At 46.0% G+C, this 21,523-nt stretch overlaps 1 protein-coding gene across 2 annotated transcripts; it reads left to right on the plus strand.

The window, feature by feature from the left end:
• The first annotated feature begins 3,432 nt into the window (after positions 1–3,432).
• On the plus strand, positions 3,433–18,337 carry GAPDHS (glyceraldehyde-3-phosphate dehydrogenase, spermatogenic). 2 transcript variants are annotated; one of them, XM_066638176.1, is made up of 11 exons: positions 3,433–3,558; positions 11,283–11,465; positions 12,286–12,382; positions 13,420–13,526; positions 14,475–14,565; positions 14,819–14,937; positions 15,484–15,565; positions 16,053–16,204; positions 16,890–17,052; positions 17,409–17,506; positions 17,908–18,337. In XM_066638176.1, exons 2-11 carry the CDS (start codon positions 11,437–11,439, stop codon positions 17,981–17,983), a joined length of 1,014 nt encoding a protein of 337 aa, XP_066494273.1. In that variant the 5' UTR covers positions 3,433–3,558; positions 11,283–11,436; the 3' UTR covers positions 17,984–18,337. The 2 variants fall into 2 exon arrangements, with proteins under 2 accessions (XP_066494273.1, XP_066494272.1); XM_066638175.1 differs by lacking the exon at positions 3,433–3,558 and adding an exon at positions 10,313–10,388.
• The last annotated feature ends 3,186 nt before the right edge of the window (positions 18,338–21,523 follow it).

Raw genomic sequence — 21,523 nt, forward strand, 5'->3', positions numbered from 1 at the left:
TGTACACCACCCTGAGCTCCTTGCAGGAAGGGCAGTATAAAATGTGAAAAAAAACCAGTCACCACCCACCCTTTGGCATGACAGTTCCATTTGTCAGTTCCCATCAGCCCTGAATGTCTTGCGCTTTGTTAAAGAAGGTGGGAGAGGTGTGTGATTGTCCCAGTGAGAGGGGAAAGTGCTCATGCACTTTCATGTTGAGTGCATGAGCCGTGAAGGTAAGGCCTTTTCCAAGAGATGGGGTGGGGGAGAGCAGCTGCTCTGGCTTCCCGCTATGCCCCCCTCCTCCTCCTCTCGTCTCATGCATTATTAACAGCTCGATAGTGCTGGCTCATCTCTGGAGGTGACGTCAGCAAGCTCGAGCTTCTCGGGCTCCCTCCTCCCGTGGGTGAGAGACTGAGGAAAGCAGCTCATGTTAGCTAGTGACACAGAGAGACCAAAAAACACTTGGAAGAATTCCTGCAAAGCCCATCTGCCTCTGTATCAAGACCACCATTCCTCAGGGTTTGCTTTCCTCCCCCTGCCATCTTTCCAGAACATTTTTATTCATTCCATTTATCCCCGTGAGCTCAGAGACCCTCACAGCATCCTTTCTATACACTGGGAGATATGTTGTCGTTACAGCACATGTGGATGGGGGCCCACCTACCCGTTTGAAGTGCATTGTTGATTCCCCCGCCTGTTGGGGTAGTACACTGCATATTCCAGTTTGGTGTCTGTGTGTGGAGTCCACCTGGAGCAAAGCACCTGGATTGAGAAGACATGTTGACAAAGTAGTCTTCCCAGGTGTATTCCAAGGGCAGTGGGCTGCTTGTGCAACGTGCCTTCTTTGTGCGCAAAGTGCCATGAGAACATAAGAAGAGCCCTGGTGGATCAGGCCAGAGGCCCATCTAGTCCAGCTACCTGGGTCTCACAGTGGTCCTCCAGATGCATCAGGCAGCACACAAGAGGCCTCATCCTGTGCCCCTCCCTTGCATCTGGCATTCAGAGATAGCCCACTTCTAAAACCAGGAGGTTGCATATACCCATCATGGCCTGTAACCTGTGATGGACTTTTCCTCCCTAAATATGCCCAATCCTCTTTTAAAGGCATCTAGGCCAGGTGTCATCACCACATCTTGTGGCAAGGAGTTCCACAGATTAATTACACCCCGGGTAAAGTAATATTTTCTTGTAATTAAGTGGGAAACCCTGGCCTCTGAGCGGCCCGCTTGGAGGCAGGCTGTGCAACATGGCCTTTCCCAGTTTGAAGAGACACTTGGCCAACAGTCTGAGGCTAAGAGGCAAAGAAGGAAGGCCCATAGCCAGGGAGACAGGCCAGGGACAGACTGCACTTGCTCCTGGTGTGGAAGGGATTGTCACTCCCGAATCGGCCTTTTCAGCCACACTAGACGCTGTTCCAGAACCACCTTTCAGAGCGCGATACCATAGTCTTTCGAGACTGAAGGTTGCCAACTAACTAACTATGGGTGTGTTTCAATCTATGTTAGTATTACTCTGACATCGGGGGTGTGGCTGCCATGAGTTTATGTGTAAGATGGCATCCTTCAGCTCCTCCCTGGACTGTCTTTGGCCTGTCCCCACACTGGCTTGAGGTTTGTGCTGGCTAGAGGTGGTAGTCATACTAGTGTGGAGTTCAGCTGGTGTCTGAGGGTGCTTCTGCTGGTGTCCAAACCCAAGGGGCATATCCTTTGCTGCTTGGACTGAGATGTTTAAAGTGAGAGTTGCATTGTCAATTGCATGCCAGACATTTCTTTGACCTGCAGAAGAGAAGGATGTGCGGCAAGACTAATACCCCACCTTTAACTTCTTCCCTGTTTGTATCTAGAAGCAGATACAAATGCGTTTTCGCACACCTGTTGAGAACAAACTTGCCACCAGACTGAATAACGGAGGGTCTTAATTTGCCCTGAGTTCTCTGACAGAAGGCTGTGGAGTGCCAGCAGGGATAATTCTGGGAAAGACCTTCTAGCATGGTGGGTCTGCAGAAGGTTCATTGACTGCAGAAGATTCCAGGTTCAATCCCCAGCATCTCCAGGAAGGACAGTGAAAAATCCCTTTCTGAAACTGTTGCTACCAGCCTGTGCTGCCAGAATGGACTGAGATGGACAAGGTTCTGTAGGGCAGCTTCCTAATCATAGCAATCACTAACTGCTGAACACTGACTCAAAGTATTGTTTTTCTTAGAGGCAGGTCTTTTGTTTTTTGAATGATCACTGAACTGCACTAAACAACGATTTACATGTTTGTAGATCAGTGGTTCCCAGTTTTTAGGAGTCCACAGAACACTGAGGCAAGAATTTGAATCATTGTGGACCACATGCAGTGCCAGTTGTGGGTGGTCTGTTTTCCGCCCTGTCTGGTAGTATGTGGGGAAGCATTTCCCAAGTGGGCACTCCCCCACGGACCACCAGAGAGGGTGGAGAACAGACTGCCCATTGCCATAGCCTTTGATGTCTCCACTGTCTCTAGTGGTCCATGGGGAAGCATCTCCCAAGTGAGCACAACCCCATAGACTACCAGAAAGAGTGGAGAATGGACCATCCGCACCCGAACAGTGACCTCTCTGGTGGTCCATGAGGGAGCACTTGCTTGGAAAGGCACTGGACATTGTCAAAGGTGATTTTTTTTTCCTGAGACCTCATAGACCATGAGGGTCTTGTGGACCACCACGCCATCTGGAGTGAGTTGCAAGTGAGGCGAAGGGAGTGGGGGGATGCTGTGGGTAGGAGACAAGGGCAGCTTGTTGGGATGAGGGGGGGAGGTTGAGGAGGGGGGGCTGTGGCTGGTCCACATGACCACAAGTTGGGAACCAGTGTTGTGAATGAATGGACATATTTTTGGTTTGTAAAAACGTTGACTTGTAAATAAAGTGCAATATTTAATGATGCAATTATTTCTATGCTATTTATTTCTATATTGCTAAATCTGTTCAGGTCATGTTTTTGTTCTCTGTGGGGAACAACTAGGAAAATGCATACAGTATAGAATCAGTTTGGGGAAATGGCCTACCTCGCAGGGTTGTTGTGAGATAAAAAGGGGGGAGGAAGGAACTATGTACACCACACTGAGCTTCTTGGAGGGAGGGAGGGAGGAAGAAATGTGGAAAAAAAAATAAAAAGGAAAAAAATTGATCTGATCATTTTCCCCCCTTTTATTTATTATTTATTGCAGCTTTAAAAAAGAGAGTAGGGAAAAACCACAGTTCCCAGAAGCCCCCGCGCGTCCCTCCATTTTGCTCCCTGACCCACCTGTGCAGAGATGCAGCAGGTGCCTGGAATAAAGGATGCTCGAGCTGCGTACTGCGCATGCGTGCCAGAAAGCGGCAGCCGTTGTAGGGTACCAGATTGTCGCGCCGGCTGCGCCCAAGACAACCTTCGTCTTGCGCATGCGCGCGGCCGCGGCTAGGCAAAGAGGGCTCGTGCCGCTTGGAACAATCGAGGGGGCGTGTCTGTTCGGAGGAGGCGGCGGGGATTGGTCGTTGCCTGGCAGTCGGGGGGTATATAAGGCACTACCCAGCCGTTGCTCGTTTCCTTCGACGCTGTCTGGAGTGAGTGGCAGGTGAGGATAGGGGGGGTGCTGTGGGGAGGAGGCAAGGGGAGCTTCTTGGGACGAGGGGGGAGCTTGAGAAGGGGGTCCTGTGGTTGGTTAAGAGGCTCCCCCCTTGCAGAGGTGACTGTAAGGTGGAGGGGGGGCACAATAATAATAATAATTTTATTTTTACCCCCCTTTATTTTTACCACCCCCCACAAGAAGGACCTCCATAAGCAGTGCTAGGAGGCTGGTCTTGTGGCGGGGGGGTGTATGTGGGGTGGGGCTTAAGCCCCCAGACCCTGTGGGTTGGGGGCAGTGTTGGAATCGGGAGCATTATGGCCTTGCAAACCTGGGGGCAACCTTTCCCCAGCATTGGGATGTGGGGAAAGGCAGCCCCCCCAGTGGGGTGGTGGGTTCAGGAAAGTGGGACCCCCTCTATGTGGCATGGGGGGTCCAGGAAAGTGAAACGGGGTCCAGCAAAATAGAACCCCCTTTATGTGGCGTGGGGAGGTTCAGGAAAGTGGAACCCCTTGATTTGGGGTCCAGGAAAGTGGAATGGGGGTCCAGGAAAGTGAGACCCCTTTCCTGGACCCCCACCTGGGAAGGTACTGGTTTGGCTGTCACCTGCAGAAAGGTAATGGGGTGTGTGTGTATTGGGATTTGTGGCTGAACAACTCCCTAGTTCAGTGATTTTCAACTTTTTTCATCTTGCGGCACACTGACTGGCACTAAAATTGTCAAGGCATACCATCAGGTTCTTGATTGTTGACACCATGCTGCCAGTGGGGAGGAGCCCATCCTCCCCATGGCCCTATTAATAAATGACCTTCCCCACATTCCTGTGGCACACTCATGGCACACCAATGTGCAGCGGCACAGTGGTTGAAAATATCTGCTGTAGTTGCTTTTGTCCCTCATTGGTCCTTCTAATAAATGACTTCTCCCCAAAAAAATTCCTGTAGCGCACCTGAGGACCACACAGAGCACACCACTGTACAGTGGTTGAAAATGGCTGCTGTAGTTGCTTTCATCCCCTATTGTCCTTACTAATAAATGACCCCCCCCCCACATTCCTGTGGTACACTTGTGGACTACTTGCAGCACACCAGTGTACCACAGTACAGTGGTTGAAAATGGCTGCTATAGTTGCTTTCAGTACCTGGGTGGTTGACTTGGAGGGGGAGGGGTGTTGAGATTGGCAGATGGGCTGAGTGGCATGAGTCAACTGGCTAGCGGTGGGGGGTGGTGTTGTCTTCTGCAGTGCTAGTGATGGAGGGGGGAAGGTTTCATTACTTTTAACAATATTTATATACTGCTTTTCAACAAAAAGCTCACAAAGCAGTTTATAGAGATAATCAAATAACTAATGGCTCCCTGTCCCAAAAAGGCTCACAATCTGAAAAGATGCAAAAGCAGACAGCCATTAGAAAAGACACTGCTGGGTTGAGGAGGGCCAGTTACTCTCCCCCTGCTAAATAAGAGGCACACCCACTTGAAAAAGTGCCTCTTCACCCAGTTAGCATGCTGATGAAGGTCTTGTCATAGAAGCCTCCCAACAGGGTAGTGATCTTGTCCTAATTTCAGCAGGATTTATAGGCTTCTGTTATGTCAGCCAACAGCAAAGCCATGGGGGGGGGGTTATTGATAGTAAGTGAAGGGGAGACATGGGGGAGCTTGGTGTGGGTTGGTTATGGGGCTTGGAAGGCAGGATGTGGAATGCTATCCTGGGCTTCTGGCATCCAAGGTTTGTTTGATCTGCAAAAATAAAAAATTGTAAGAAATTACTTTGGGATTCTAGTGAGGTGATGGTCTGTGGTGTTTAGTAGTATGCTGTAACCTTGCTTGGAAAGTTGCAAGGGTTAAGGGTGTCGGAGGGCCCCCCATCCATCTGAGCAGCACAGGAGGAAGGCCCAAATGGAATGATGAGAGATGAGGTTGCAGAATCATTTGGTGGAGCTCTGAATCTGTGCGATGGATCTCTCTGGAACTGCAACTGCGTCAAGAAAACTGGTGATTCAATCCTGAATAGTTCCATTTTTATAGCATGGGCAATTCCTACCCTTGTCCTTGCCTTATGTGAGAGAGGCGCACATCCCCCCCTTGTTTCTTAAAGGAATTTAATGAAAGTTGATGCTGTATTTTTCCCTTCCACAGCATATATAAGTTCAGCTTTGCCAGCGTTTTCTACTACCCACCTCTTTAGTAGAAGGCTGGTTGAAGAATACGGCTCGGAGCTTCTTGCAGATAAGTTGTACAGATCAAAATAGAACAAACTCTGCTGTAAGGTGCCCTGCAAGTTTCAGGTGAGCGAAGGAGCTGCCTGATGTTTATATACACTGCCAATGCAGTGTCTACTAGTTTTTCCCTAGGGATTTTTTGCTTAGGCAAGGAAAGCAAAGACCCCTGTTGCCTAATGAGCAGAGTTGCCTTCCTTCCCAGTCAGCTGCTTATTGTATGGATCCACTGTGCTCATATGACTGTCGCTTTGGTGAGATTACGAAGCGATGATGGTGAGCTGCGTGCAGGCAGGCACGCTCCAAAGGGCAGCAGCTGAAACACGGCCAGGATTATCCCTCTGGAGAAATTGAAAAGTCAGTTCTTCCTTACAGGAAATGCTTTTCAGGGGGCAGGGGGGCAAAATGAACTAGCTTGCATTCCACACGGCTGCATAACTGCATGAGAAGAATTTTTGCTTGCGGCAAAAATAAGGTCAAGGATACAGCGATGCCATGTTATAAAATGTTGCTTCCCCATCCTAGCAGAGAGTAGCGCATGAGTAGAAAGCAGAGTGGCATTTCTTTGACATGTAATTCTTGTGCTTATCTTTTGAAAATATTACTTCTGAAAGTTCTGGCTCAGAATAAAAGCATATAGGTGAAACCTGATTAAACAAAACCTCCCATATGACCATTTTTATCAGTTGGAAGTGAGATTTGAAAATTGATGTCATGTCTGTGAGAGCAGTTTGGAACTGGGTAGAAGTGATCCACAGATGAAGTAGGTGTTGCCTCTGCAGAGAGAACAGCAAGTCTCCATTGCTAGGAAGCTTGCGAACCAGTCTTCCTTTAAGCTTTGCTTCTGATTTCAGCAAGCAACTTAAGGGCAAGAGAAGATAAGCTAATTTTCTCAGTGGAAAGCAGAGTTCCAGCTGTTGTCACCGCCCATGACTCCTGGGTGCAGTGGGTCAATGGTGAGAAATGTTCTAGCTTGATCCTATGCAGAAATAGGTGTTCCTAAATAGTGGCATTGGTGGGTTACATAAGAACATAAGAACAGCCCCACTGGATCAGGCCATAGGCCCATCTAGTCCAGCTTCCTGTATCTCACAGCAGCCCACCAAATGCCCCAGGGAGCACACCAGATAACAAGAGACCTCGTCCTGGTGCTCTCCCCTACATCTGGCATTCTGACTTAACCCATTCCTAAAATCAGGAGGTTGCACATACACATCATGGCTTGTACCCCATAATGGATTTTTCCTCCAGAAACTCATCCAATCCCCTTTTAAAGGCGTCTAGGCTAGACGCCAGCACCACATCCTGTGGCAAGGAGTTCCACAGACTGACCACGCGCTGAGTAAAGAAATATTTTATTTTGTCTGTCCTAACCCGCCCAACACTCAATTTTAGTGGATGTCCCCTGGTTCTGGTATTATGTGTACTATGTGTATACACATAATATTGTGTGTATTATGTGTGTGTAAAAGAGTGTATTATGTGAGAGTGTAAAGAGAGTGTAAAGAGTAAAATATTGTGTGTAAAAGAGTGTATTATGTGAGAGTGTAAAGAGCATCTCCCTATCCATCTCCCTATCCACTCTGTCCATCCCCTGCAGGTTAGGTTCAGACACACCTAACTGTATAGGATTGGCATGTAGGAGAGTTCTTGGCTGCTCCATGGAGTCTCCAAGGTCACTGCCTCTGCAGCTAGGATGCGATGTTTTTAAAATGCTCGGAGACGGGGATTACGTGCCGAGGCTGCGCTGGGCTTATTACGCTCTTGGGTGGGTTTGGCACTCACCTCCTGGCCACTAAGTGTCACTGCAGCAACTGGATGCCTGCAGTGTGTTGCTGGGAATGTACTCATGTCAGTGATAGATTAATAGTACTTGCTTGATCTGGTGCGTGCATGGAGGATCAGAATGGTAGTGAAGCAACAGAAGAAATTCAGTATTCAGTCAAGCTGGAGTCCCTGTCTGTCTTGGCAATATTCTATGGCTGGCATTTGGTTCGAAGCTGTTGCAAATATTTTTTAACGGTGATATTGATAAGCCAAAATGTTTTCCAAGAAGGCTATGAAATCTCCCCAGTTAATATTTCTATCAACATTGTTGCAGCAGTGCTGTGGAAAGAAAACCTATGTGTGCTGCAGAAGCATTAGGCAATTTGTGCTGGAATATATAGTGGGAAAGGTACAAAATTCTCTTGGTACAGAAAGCTTGAACTGAAAAGTGTCTTTTTAAAAAAACTGGACCTTGTTGTGAAAATGTAATGGGTTGCAAAACATTGTAGAACCTTCTGGCACAGATCTGAAGTTTTTCAATACAGAGATTTAGAGATGTCTCTGCTGTACTGGGGAGGGGAGCTGACTGTGTTGAAATGAAATGGCATCCAGCAGTGGTTGGTGGATGTTCTGTGACCTGCTGTATCGTAATTGTGAAAAAGCTGCAGGTTCATGCAAGAGGCTCTGAACTAAGGTCTAGGAAATGTGTGTTTAGTCCGAAAACAAGCAGGTTGGCTAGATGCATTTCAGTATCCTCTTGCTTGGGACAGCACTTGGGTTGGCAGAACAGATGCCCTGTTTGCATAAAATGAACCATTTCAGAAATTGAAGCACTGAAAATTGTGGGTTCTGAAGTCTGAGCTTTTGGCCACTATAGCTATAGTTCAGTTTGCCATCTTGCAGAGTTGCTTCTAGGTCTGGCACTCTGCTGTCCTAGAAGATACTGGCACTTGAGTAAGCAGCTGAATGGTTAATAGCAAGTCTGCTGTAGCAAGGAAGCTGGCAGCTAGGATTTTGCTTTGGAGTCTTGCACCTCCTGGTTTCCCCATGGATGAGTTCTGTTGGTGTCCTCCATTTTGCAGAGTCATTCACTAACTGCTCTTCAAGATGAGAGAGCTGGTGCGTGGCACTGATGTGATCTTGCTGAAGGTCAAAGTGGTGAGATGCAGTTATGATGGAGTCTGGGAATTGGATATCAATTGCCAAAATGTGATCATGCCCACTGTTCATTTTTATTTGTGTGCCACCTCTCAGGCAGAGGTGTCCCCAAATGGTTTACAGACAAATGATAACAGAATCAGTTTTGCTGCTTTGGAAAGGCAGCTGTATTAGTGACCCATAGCTGCCACCTCTTCTTCCTCCTACAGCAGCTTGTGTAGGCAGCAGGGGGTGACAATCTTCAGCCCAGTCCATGCATGTTGAGTGACTTCTCAGGCAGGCCTGAAGTGAATAGACTCGCAGGAAAATGAGCAACAGAAGGAATCGAGCGTCAGATGAGAATGTATCCACTTTCTCAGAAGAAGTGGAAGCAGGTATAGCAAGTCTTTCCTTGCCTTTTATGGGTATCTTCCTTTAGCTACATGTGTTCAGGATCAAGATTTTTCATGGCAGAAGCCATGTAGCTTAAATGAGAATTCAGCTGTGTTTCTGTAAAGGTGGAGAGGCCTGGTGGCAATTCTGAAGAGCAGGCAAAAACTCTCCAGGTCCCAGAACAAACTTAAAATCTGACTCTGGCCTGGCATAAGACTGTCCTTAAAGCCTGTCTGCAAAAACTTGGAGATGGTTCTTTAAGCTCCAACATACCCATGGGGTTTGCAATGAAAATAGAAGTTGTGGAGCTGTCCTGCTAAATGCAGGGTGTGTGTGGGGGAGGGGGGGAGAGGCTTTGGGAGACCAATGGGGATGGTGTAATGCTTGTATAACCTTTGTGAAAATGTTATTTGCTCCCTTGATCCACAGCCTTGGTTATGAAAGGCCTCCAGTAGTTCACATCTGCTTCTGCGTGAGCAGAGGCATTGTGCAAATTGTCTCGACTTGTCCAGCCTGGCCATGCCCTCCAGAGCAGAAGCAGCATCGCTGGAGGGGCATGGGCTAGGCCTTGACTACTGAGGTAGAAAGTAAATGGAATGTGAAATGGCAGCTGATATGGTTGTCTGTCAGAGAAAAATGCTTGCAGCAATGTTAAAATGGGCCAATAAATGGCCACTTCATTTTCAGTTATTGAAAAGTATCAGATATTGAGCTACTGGTACATTTCATCTCTGCAGAGGTGGTACTGATAGATGTTGCCCTCATCTTTGCTGAACAGAGTTTGAAGAGGGGTTGCTAAATCTGTAACCAATTTAAATCTTTAACTCTATTAGGCAGAAATCCAAGCTTCACTTGGAGTTTCAGTCCTGTTTCCAAAGAACTAAAATGTGTGTTCTTAGAACTAGTCTTCCCTATTGATACTTCACCACACTAAGATTCTTGGGAAGCTTTTACATCTCTGAATTGCCAGGTGTGTGTGTGACCATCATTCCATACCCCAAGCTGGCCCCCGTTGGGGACAGCATAGGACTCATTTGGCTGATCATGATGCAACATAACACAGAGAAGGAAAGGTAATATGAGAACCAGTCTGGAAAAAGAGCTGTAAAAGCATATGGGTACAGAGCTTATGATGGTTATAGGAAAGCTCAGTTATTGTTCACTCAAGTTGTTAACAAGTGTCTTGAAATCCATTTCAGTATTTCTAGGTAGAGAAACAGTAGATAGGTCAGCCAGGCCACCTAGAAAAATGCCAATGCCTCCCCGCAGTTGCTCTCCACCAATGGATCAGGGAGGTTCCTCAACAGTTAGTGTCAAAGTGTTCAGGTAAGCACACTTCTTGAAGGGCTTTGGTTGGAATTTGAATCTAGTTGGATTTTTCCATGAGTTAGCACAGTCTCTCTAACCCAGACTTGTTTCATTCTGAGGGCCGAAGTGAGCATTTGTGGTGCCTGCTGAGGGTTGGAAGTGATGTCATTAAGCAGGAAGTGATGTCAGGCAGCAGATGATGGCCAGAAATAAGCACTTTGGCCTCACATAGGAACTCAGTAGCTGCAAATGACAGAAGAGAAAATGTGCAGATCTTCATATTTTCAGGATGTGAGAGAGCCCATTTATAAATGGGGGGCTGGATAAATGGCTTCCAGGGGCTTCATTTGGTCTGCAGGCCTTATGTCTGACACACCTGCTCTAACCAGTGGAAAGATCTTGTGATCCATGTCCACACCACAAGAAGGGTGGACCTACAGATTTGCAGTACAGGTTTCATAAAAGGTGCCTTTTGCATGTGTTAACAATCCAGATTCTCTACTGAGAATGATCATGCAGGGAAGAACTCTCCTCTTCCAAGGGAGCTCTCCTGAGTAAAGTTATGTGTCTTCCTCTTCATGTAAATAAGGAAACCTAGTTTCAGTCAGACCACTATGATATTCCAGATGTATTTGAAACCTTTTCTTTGTTCTGTATGATCAGGGTTTGATTACATATTCAGGAAAATCAGTCTATACTGTGCATTGATGCTGGTTTAATTGCCATGGCTTCCCCCAAAACCTTTGTAATTGTAGTTTTAAAAGGTTGCTGAGGATCCCTGGATATTTCTAGCCCTGCTTCCCAAACTTCTATTCTGAGGGGAAGAAAGAATGACTGTTTGAATCTGGAGTAGAGATGTGCTCCCTGGTGCCTATTCAAACCAGCATGCTTAACCCTTGGTTACTCTTCCAGGCTTGAGATCTCTGAAGGATCTCCACCAAGGATCTCACCTGAGCCAACACCTGCTCCCCCGACACCGGAACCGGAACCAGAGCCGGTACCAGAGCCAGAAGCGCCGCCTCCGCCTCCTCCTCCACCTCCACCACCGCCACCTCCTCCAAAACGTATGGCTGAGCTAGCTGTTGGAATCAATGGGTAAGAATCTACCTTCACTACTTAGGCAGGGATTTATCTGTTCTTAAGCCATTTTTGCCCAGTGTTGCATAAACGCAACAGGGATCAAATGTGTGCACCTGTGGGCTGGGCAGAGATGGGTTAATGTGTAGTTAGTGACCTTCAAAGGAGTATCTGCAGGAAGGGTCTTTGCAGGTGTACGGTTGCTTACTTCACATGGTACCCTAACCCGGCCTTTTGGGCCTCACTGCTCCACATGAACAGAGCACACAGCCTGCAGCTTAGCCAACACTGCCCCAAACTTTCACATTGCACAGGAATATAGAGTGGTGAGCAAGCTGTGCTTCAGGGGAATGTGGTCTTGCCATTGTTGATCTTCTCCCTGAGGAACCTGCTAGTGAGGTTCCAAGGAGCCCCAGCATTCCCTGGAAAACTGAAAAACCCCTTGAATAGTTTTGAAGATGGGCTGTTGAAGCTGAGGCTGGAACTCTGTTTGCTTGCTGCAGTTTGAAGGTGGCTTTGAGGAACTTCCCTGGATTGTAGGTGAAGTTCATCTGTGTTGTGTCCAGGTCTGCTAATGGGAGGAAAGCTGTTAGTGTCCAGGGCCAATTATCTTTGAATGCCTCTAACCATATGTTTTCAGAGGAGCCAAGTATTGCAGAGTCCTGAGCTTGGTGGTTCACTCTAAAATGACAGAAGCTACTGATCTGTGAAAATGGCTCTCCTAGTGCATCATAATTGCCTGGAAAAGGCTGTTCTGGACAGCAAGAAGTTTTTGCTTTTAATGATGTAGAAGTTGTTGGCGGCATTCCAACTCTGATTGCTTTTCTTTCGTCTGCAGATTTGGCCGCATTGGGCGTTTGGTCCTTCGGGCCTGTGTGGACAAGGGGGTCAAAGTTGTCGCTGTCAATGACCCTTTCATTGATCTCAACTACATGGTAACAGCCTAGTTGGGTCACTGCTCAACTTCACATCTTTGTGTGGGCTTTCTTTCTTCATGATGGGAGAAGGGGGACTTCGGGTGGAATAAGCAACCCAAACTTTGGCACCCATGATCTTGTGGGTTAAGAGCAGATGTGGTTCTGTAACTTGGAACCTCTTCATAGCTTGAATTGAGCTGTATGACATATTGAAATAACTTTATTCAGAGTGCTTTGTACTCTGCTTATGGAGTCTAGCCCAGCTGTTAATAGTCTCTCTGCTTCAAACTTCTGTGTAAAGAAGAAAAACGACTTCTGGTTTTGCAACAAGAAGTGGTCTTCTCTTTTTTTATCAGAACTTTGACACCTTGGAGGACTGCAGAGGGGTTTGCAGGCTCTCTAGACTCTCCAGAGAGCCATAGCAACCCCCAGGTAAATGTAAAAAGCCTTTCCCACCCCAGCAGCTGCATAATCATCCTGACTGTGTATCTGCCCCCTCCCCTTTGACTCCCCCCACAAGTACTTAGGACTTTGGGAACCATTACAGTAGGGTGTTGCAGTCCAGTGACACTGTCTAGTGGGAGTCTCCTTTTGGGGTGTTGTGGCATTGCATTTCCATGTATAATGCTTTCCTTAAACTGGCACTGCGTGTTCACATATCCTCCTGTTTCTTTAAGAGCCATTTGGTGATCTCATTTTATGTAAAGGTGATGGTGAAGCAGGACCACATCCCCTCTCCTGTCTGATGCTCCCATGATGGGCATCGTATTTGCATAGGGGCTCCATCACAAAAAGCCCAATGACATCTTGCAGGGGTCATGACAATGGTAACTAGAAAATGTTGCGGTTCTTGCCTACTCAACCGGGCTGTAAGCAATGATGACATCAGCACAGGAACACTGAGTGCTCCAGGGAAGAAAGGCCACCATAGGATTTCTGTATAGAAGATGACTGCCTGTGTAGGACTGTGACTGCCTTAAAGTTCAAGCCTAAGAATGTGGCTGTAGCGTGACTGGCACAATATGGCATTGTTGGGCTCCTACTCTCCTCCTCAGGTCTACATGTTCAAGTATGATTCCACTCATGGGCGTTTCAAGGGAGAAGTGAAGGCTGAAGGTGGCAAGCTAGTAGTGAATAACATGAAGATCTCTGTGTTCCAGTGGTAAGTGAAGTTAAGGTCAAAGAGGCCATGTTTTCTCTATGGGTGTGTCCACCCTTGCTTGCAGCTTTTGAAACATTTGTTATGAGGTTGTATTGCGCATATTTATGCAGCCTACTGGCAGATTTAAGATTGGCATTTGTAAGGGCATATGCATCTATGCACATGTTCTGCTGTGGAAGACAGGTGTGTGAACATTTGCTGTTCACTGATGCTTGTTGGTTTGTTAAATGTTGCCCTTCAGTAGGCAGAGATAAAACTGCAGGGAATAGAGCTGGTGGGTTGTAGTAGATAAAGGTATTGGCTGGACTGAAAAGACCTGGGTTTGAATTCCTGCTTGGCCATGAAGCTCACTGGTGACTATGGACCAGTCTAATCTCTTACCCTGATTGACCTCTCAGGGTTGTTGGAATGAAGTGATGATTGGTAAACCACATACTGTCCTTGGAGTAAAGGTGGAATAAATCTCCTTGAGCACCAGGTTTTGTTACCTAGGGAAAGATGGTATAGAATTATCTGATTTAAATAAAGCATATAATTCATTAGTTGTCTTTCTACTTCACCTGGTGGTCAAATATGGGTGGGGAGAGTGAATAAGTTGATGCATGCTTGGTTTGGCCATCAATGTCATCTCACAACTCCTGGTCAATAAGGGGATTCATTTGTACTGTTCAGCTGATACATAGCCACTGATTTAGAGCTGCTAATAGGTTGGTGAAAGGCTCTTTGAAAGGCTGAAGCTACTATTCAGAATTTTGCATCCAATTATCTTGACATGCTGCAATAAGCTGGTTGGTCTTCGAGGTGCTACAAGATTTCATAGCTGCATTCGCTGTCTGTAGATGCACCACAATTCCCCTGTTGACAGCACATGTATCAAGCTGACCATGTCAGAACAGGAGCCCAGCAGGCAGTGCCTGTGAAATAATTCTGCATTCTTGTCCCTTTCAGCATGAAACCCAATGAGATCCCTTGGGGTGAGGCAGGAGCTATGTATGTAGTAGAATCTACTGGAGTCTTCCTTAGTGTTGACAAAGCATCAGTAAGTATGTAAAAGTGACCACTTGTCTAGCTTACTCAGAAACTGGAAGGGATGCTGGACTCCTCTGAAGGGGCTTATATTGTCCTTCCCTATGGTTGCTTGGTTTATAGCTATACTGACACCCATCCATGCTGTGGGCTAGGCCTGTTGGGGACCCCATGACATTGGGGGGACATGCCCTCTGGAACCTGTTCTCAGTGCCTTCTGCCTGGCTTGTTTGATCACCACGTTAAAACCTGCCCGTCTTCTACAGACTCACTTCCATGGTGGGGCCAGGCGAGTAGTAGTGACTGCACCATCCCCGGACGCTCCTATGTTTGTTATGGGAGTCAATCATGAGAAGTATGATCCTGCTCATATGAATGTTGTGAGGTAAGGAGACTAACTGACATAAGCCTGGGTGTGGAAAATTACTTGGCTGTAATACTGTGCCACGGCAGGACTAGCAAGGCAGGAAAATGAAGAATGTATGCAGGGAGTCTGGGTGTAGGGATTGTGGCTAAAGAAGGGTCCCATCAAGGAGCAAAGTCTTTCCTTCGTCTTTCACATAACCAGGCAGTAATGGGAGTGCGTGCATGTTCAAAGTCTTATGTGTATGTCCAAGCACATTCTTGCACGCAACTTAAAATGTGCCAGTGATTAGCTGGAAACGGGATGCTTTTTCACCTATCGGTCAAAACCTAGATTATGACATGGACTTCATAACAGGACAGCAAGCCAAGTTGTGAGTGTCCTGGAATGCTCGGCTGTGAGTTCAGTTTGTACTCCAGGGTTGGGTTTTTTTTTGGGGGGGGGAGCATATTGTAGCAGCCGCCACCAATCTGTGTTTGGGGGCAAACTTCAGTAGCCCAACCTTCAGTTAGCAAGCTCTTTGGGTGGGTGACAAGCCAGCCAAATGTCTTCTGTGTGTCTTTTCAGCAATGCTTCCTGCACCACTAACTGCCTGGCGCCTTTGGCCAAGGTCATCCATGACAATTTTGGCATTGTGGAAGGTCTTATGGTAAGAATGACACAAGGGCAGAGCTTTCCTCTTTTTGGTAAACTCTTCATTCCCTTGATCTCCTTTTGAAACAAGAATGTCTTATGGAGACTAGGCGAGGTTTGTTTCCTGTTACTGCTTTAATCCAGTGTAGGATCACTGAAAACTTCAGTATTTTTAGTGTTCAAAAAATATTAAGCTGCCTTTCAGTCCCTGAAAATCAGGGAGTTGAATCTAATTGACTACTAAGGAGTAACTATAGGATTGACTCTTGCTTACAATAACATGAAAGTGTGTTTGTAGCACATGCTGTTGTCTGCTGAGACCCAAGTTTGTCACCTTCTCAAAATACAAACATGCACACAAATTATAGCATGTTGGTTTCATTTCTACATGTGTCAGAAGGGTGCACAACATGGCAGAAGAGACTTGAGTGTGTGCCATATAGGTTTGTTGCACCAGAAACTGCTTTGACATTTCTGTACCAATAGACTTCTTTTGTTTGCAGACCACAGTTCATGCTTACACCGCCACTCAGAAGACTGTGGATGGTCCCTCTGCCAAGGCTTGGCGTGATGGGAGGGGTGCCCACCAGAACATTATTCCAGCTTCTACTGGAGCCGCAAAAGCTGTGGGCAAGGTCATCCCTGAGCTCAATGGGTATGGGATGTGTTTTATCCTTGGACAACATGGGCATGTACCATTGTAGCAGTGGTCACTGTTTGGCCCAGGAATGGCATCCTGTGACTTCAGGCAGGTTGTGAGCAGCCTACGTGGCTTGGGGTTCTACTCTTAGAACACTTGCTGGAGGTCTCCAAGTACACACTACTGTACTCTCTTCCTCGGGGTTATTTTTCTGGCTTTTCTGATTAAGAGCCAAAGACATGAAATGGCTGATAGCTTACAGACCCAGTTTGATTCTGTCTGGGACCCCAAGTTTTCTCAAGCAGTGTGCTGCGTGCTAGTTAGTGTTAAGAACAGAGTATAAGTGTCCAAGCTGTTTGCCTAAAATCTAACTATCATATCTACTAATAGTGAACTTGGATGGCTGCAAGGAAAACTAGGTCACCCGAAAAGGCCATGGTTTCTACGTAATTGGGCTGAGGTGGGAACTAACTTGTAAACTAAGACAATGAAAAGATGGCCTATTAGGGAGAGCATGCTCAGAGCCATAGAATATTGAGCTGTTGAGCAGGGGGAGAACAGCTGGCGGCCATGGAGGGAGCTGCTTTGAATGCCCATGAGGGAGATAAAGTGGAGTATAAATCTGTAAATGTAACTTTCTAATTAGAAAGCCAGATTATTAGTATCGCTCATTCAATGGTTTAAATTCCTTTTTCAACAGGAAGCTTACTGGCATGGCATTCCGTGTGCCAGTGTGCGATGTCTCAGTGGTTGACCTGACCTGCCGCCTTGCTAGGCCCGCAACCTATGCTCAGATCAAAGAAGCTGTCAAGAAGGCAGCCAAAGGACCAATGGCTGGAATTCTTGGATACACAGAAGATGAGGTGAGCCCCAACAGCCTCTTTACAGTGGCATATACTGATCTGAGCAAGTGTGCAGGGTGAAAACTGCCTGACCAGATCCAAGAAGTGCCATGCTGCAGTTCATTCTCATGGTGGCTATTTTAATAAGGGTGGTGAAAATGAAACGACCCCTGTTCTAGCTAAAAATCACAGCCTGTCCTAAACACTTGAGCTTAGCCCTGGTGAGTTCCTAAGGAAATGAGTTGGAGATGTGTTCATGGTACCAGATTTTTGCACAAGCAAGGTATGTTGATCCTGACATTCCAAGGGTGATGGGTTTTAACACCTTTTTTCCTTGTACAGTAAAATCTCACCCATATCTACTGGTCTTCTGGCAGGTTGTTTCTACCGATTTCATTGGTGACAATCGTTCCTCTATCTTTGATGCTGGAGCAGGGATCTCCCTTAATGATAACTTTGTGAAGCTGATCTCCTGGTAAGAAATGGGCAGGGAATGGGAATGCATCAGCTTTGTTTTCCCCCTGGACTTTGTGAGCCCTTGGGGCAAATATGTAGGGGCAAATATGTAGGGTGTAGCGGAACTGTTACCTGAGAATCCTTTCTGACAACAGACATACCTATACAGCTGTCCTGTTGATGTAGCAGTGTCATTTCACCTTTAGTACCAGGCACAAATCATGGGGGCACAGTGTCTTGGGGCAATTGGAACACTGATTTCTTACTTGCTGAGAAACCACAATAGAAGCTGCATATGGGAGATAATATAACTGAACACTGCTCTAACGTCAGGATCTACAAAAGTGACTAGGATATTGAAGTGGTGGCTTGTGTAAATGGGATATGAGATCACTTAAGGCTTCTGTTTCTGATCTGCAGGTATGATAATGAATATGGCTATAGCTGCCGCGTTGTCGATCTCCTGAAGCACATGTATACCAAGGAGTCCCACTGAGCACTGCAAGCAGTCTCCATCCCAGGCAGTCCAAGAGAGTGGCCACACCCCTTCTTTAGTCAATAGGTTTGATCTCCTGGCCAGTTCTTTGCTTCAACCACAGAATCCCAAACACTGCACCTTTTTAATGTGTCACTGTCGAGCTTTGTGCGTGTACATGTGAGTGTGAATCTTGCTTTCCACAGCAGCTTGTATGAGCTTTAAAATTGTAGTGAAGACAAATTGCACCAAATTCCCCCAAAGGAAGAAAGGTTTAGCCTCTGGGGGTTAAGCATTGGTTTATGTGGCTGTAGTGTCCTTGAGATCTTGTAAGGTGTTGAAATAAAACCACTGAAGCTTTTGTGAACTTGAAAAGTGTTCTCATGTTTTTCTATTTCTGGTGGGTCTGGAATCCAGTGTTGACAGTGCACCATGTGTGACTTCATGGGCAATACAAAAACTAAAGATTTTTAATAGAAATTGGGAAAATTAGAATCTTGGTTTACGAACGATCGGGAGCCAAATACATATTCTGTAGAACCTGTCAGCTGGCAAGGCTACTGGAAAAAGTTGGGTTTTGTAAAGTTCCTGGTCCTTATGGTTGTAGAGCAGTATGTTGCTAACATCTGGATGTCATTGTTCAATGATAGAACATGCACATTTTTGCCTATCTGGTTATGTTCTTCCTTCAGGGTTACATGTGCTACACAGCCCCACTTCTGGCCATGTTAACTGATCTTATTATACAACCAATCTAATTTCTACTGATTTCACTGGCAACAGCTATTCCTCCAATTTGAAAGACAGTAGCACAAACTGCTGTGCATATATACCAAGTTGACTTGAAATATTATATTAACAAGGCGGACTTTCCTTCACCCTGGTTTACTCTATGCTGCTTCCACTTAGAAATTAATGGCAGGTGAGATGTGAACTGGGAAAGTCCTGGCTTGCATAGGGGTTGGGACTTAACTGCATTTTTATGTACAGAGTGACCACAGAGTCCCTGTGCATGAAGAGTGAATTTGGGGTTGAAACTTTTTAGATCTGCATAGGTACTTTATGGCCAACCTGTACATACAGCTGCTGCTAGATTTGGGTCATCTTATTGCAGGAAAGGCACATATCATGGTTCTTGCACCAACTACCATTTTAGGAACACTTGTGGAATTTGTCCTTGCTTAGAGGAGGCCATTACTCAAGGGTGCAGCAATTTAACATGCAAAAGGTCCCAGGTTCAATTCCCAGCGTATCCAGGTGAGACTGGGAAAGGACTCTGTCTGAAGCCCTGGAGAAGCCACCATCTGTTAGAGGCAGTGCTGATCAAGAGGAACTAGTAGTGCAACTTATAAGCCTGTTTTCAAGGAAAGTTGAACAAAGCAGCAGTTACAGGCCACTAGCAGGTTAAATTACCTCCCCTATTTCACTCATCAGTGGTTTCAGGTGAAGCTGTCTTGACAATCACAGGTTAGCTATTGATACAGGACTCTGAAATGATTTGGCACATCAAGATAAGCTCTCTGCAAGACAGAGGCCCTCTGTTCTGGACTGACTCTGCAGTGATCATTTGCCCTTGCAAAATGCCTTGGCGGTGCTCTCTGTTCTCCTGACTTGCAAAGAGATAGGCAAACAGCCCTTGCTAACCACCATAAATGAAATACCTGCAGTTATTGAATCTGTAGCCTTACTACTGTGAGCTGTTTATGCAGTCTAGTGAGTATAATAGTAAACACAGCACCTGCATTTTGTTGTAAAGCACAAATCAAAACAGGATGTGCAGATACCGAGGTAAGAATGAACCCAAATAAGCATGACAAATTCACAGAATCAAAATGAGAGAGCACTGCTAACAATGGACAAACTTCTATTCCTCTTGTCACTTAAATGTGTACCAAAGTGTAAATTGAAACTGGATGCCTTATTCTTGGGTTCAGGAATTTCTGAATGAAATTAAGAGTATTTATGCTGCTTTTCCACAGTAGCTCATAAAGTGGTTTACATAATAAAATCAAATGGTTCCCTGTCTCCAAAGGCAGGGCAATTAAAAAAAAAATCAACCAGACAGCAGCAAGAGTCACTAGAAAAGATGCCATACTGAGGAGAAGAGGGACAATGGCTTTCCCCTTGCTAAATATAAAAGGACACCACTTTGAACTATGCCCAGTTAGCAGGGGTTACTGTGAAAATGTATCTGCCTAGTCTCCTGTGGCAGGTGAATAATTACTGTCCAAAGTCTTTTTAGCCCATCTCTTATAGCTGGCAGCTCATCTTGGGCGATACAATTGGTCAGCTAGATTAGACAACATAAAAGAGATCATGAACTGGTGGACTTCCTTGGTAGGAGGGAGCATGAGATGCTCACCGGATCACCCAAACTTAAGCATTCATTTATTGCCCTCCTAGTACTGCAGGTTATCTGTTCATAGAAATATCTGCCTCCTGCAGCAAGAATACCTGGAATGCAACCTTCTGGTTGTGTACTAACAAGGCAGGATGGAGCTTTTTCTGGCCTTTTCAGGAAAATTAGCTAGCATTTTCCTTTCATTTTACAGATGGAATGTCATCTATTAAGGCAAGGTTGAAGGAAAACAAGCCATCAAGACTCCAGTTTGTTTATCTTGGTGCAGATTTCCTGAACTGTAAACTATGGGAGCATACAGGCTTCCGCTGCTGGGTCTATTCTTGGAAAGGTTGTGTAGAAAGAGGAGTGTTTGAGTTGACTAGAGAGGCCTGGCCTTCTCAAAAGAAATTTCAGGTGCCTTCCCTAAATTTTCTCTTTTAAAAAACTCTTCTGCCTAACCTGGAGCAGATCTGGATGTACTGAGCGCTAGGTTGTAGAATTTTTTCTGATTGCCGACAGACAGTCAAAGCAAGCAAAACCTATCTCTGCTATGGAAAATGAAGTACTGGAGTATGAACTGGGTTGTCTTTGGCCAGATCTTCAGGCAGTGCTGCTGGTCGGTTTTGCATACGAATCGCCAATCTATAGTAAGATCAGATCAGTAAATCTCCCGATGGAGGTTGGGACCTGCAGATGTAGATCATCCCTTTGTATGGCTTAGTGGATGCTCACCTCCCTGTTGAGCCATCGTTTTGCCTATAACTTAGCCTCTGTCCACTGCTTTGCTCCAGTTTCCAGCCAACAGAGGTCTAGTAAAAACTTCTTATCTAGTTACTCTTACTTTCTTCTTACTGAGGGATAAGGAAATGTGCCAGCAGGCATCTACCTAGTTGCTCACAAAGGAGGGGATCTGCTTCTTGCTTTCACTTTCTAGCTTTCTGGTCAATGAGTGCAAAAATAGAGGGGAGCACTGGCCATTTATTTTAAAATGTTGTAAAACAAGCATTTCTGAATGTCCAGGGTCCTAAATCAGGAGTATATAGCCAAATGCATCTGGATGGGAAGGACAAGCTCCTCAAAAATGCTTTATCATCCAGCCGATGTAAACATGAATGGCCTTTAATATCGCCTCCATTGGCCTGGCTGTTAAAACCGTTTTGTAGTGGCATCTAGTGGTCACTCTTGTCATTCCATTCAAGGTCACCCTGCAGTGCAAGCTC

Source organism: Tiliqua scincoides, chromosome 10 (genome assembly GCF_035046505.1).
Source record: "Tiliqua scincoides isolate rTilSci1 chromosome 10, rTilSci1.hap2, whole genome shotgun sequence".
Classification (NCBI taxonomy): Eukaryota; Metazoa; Chordata; class Lepidosauria; order Squamata; family Scincidae; genus Tiliqua; species Tiliqua scincoides.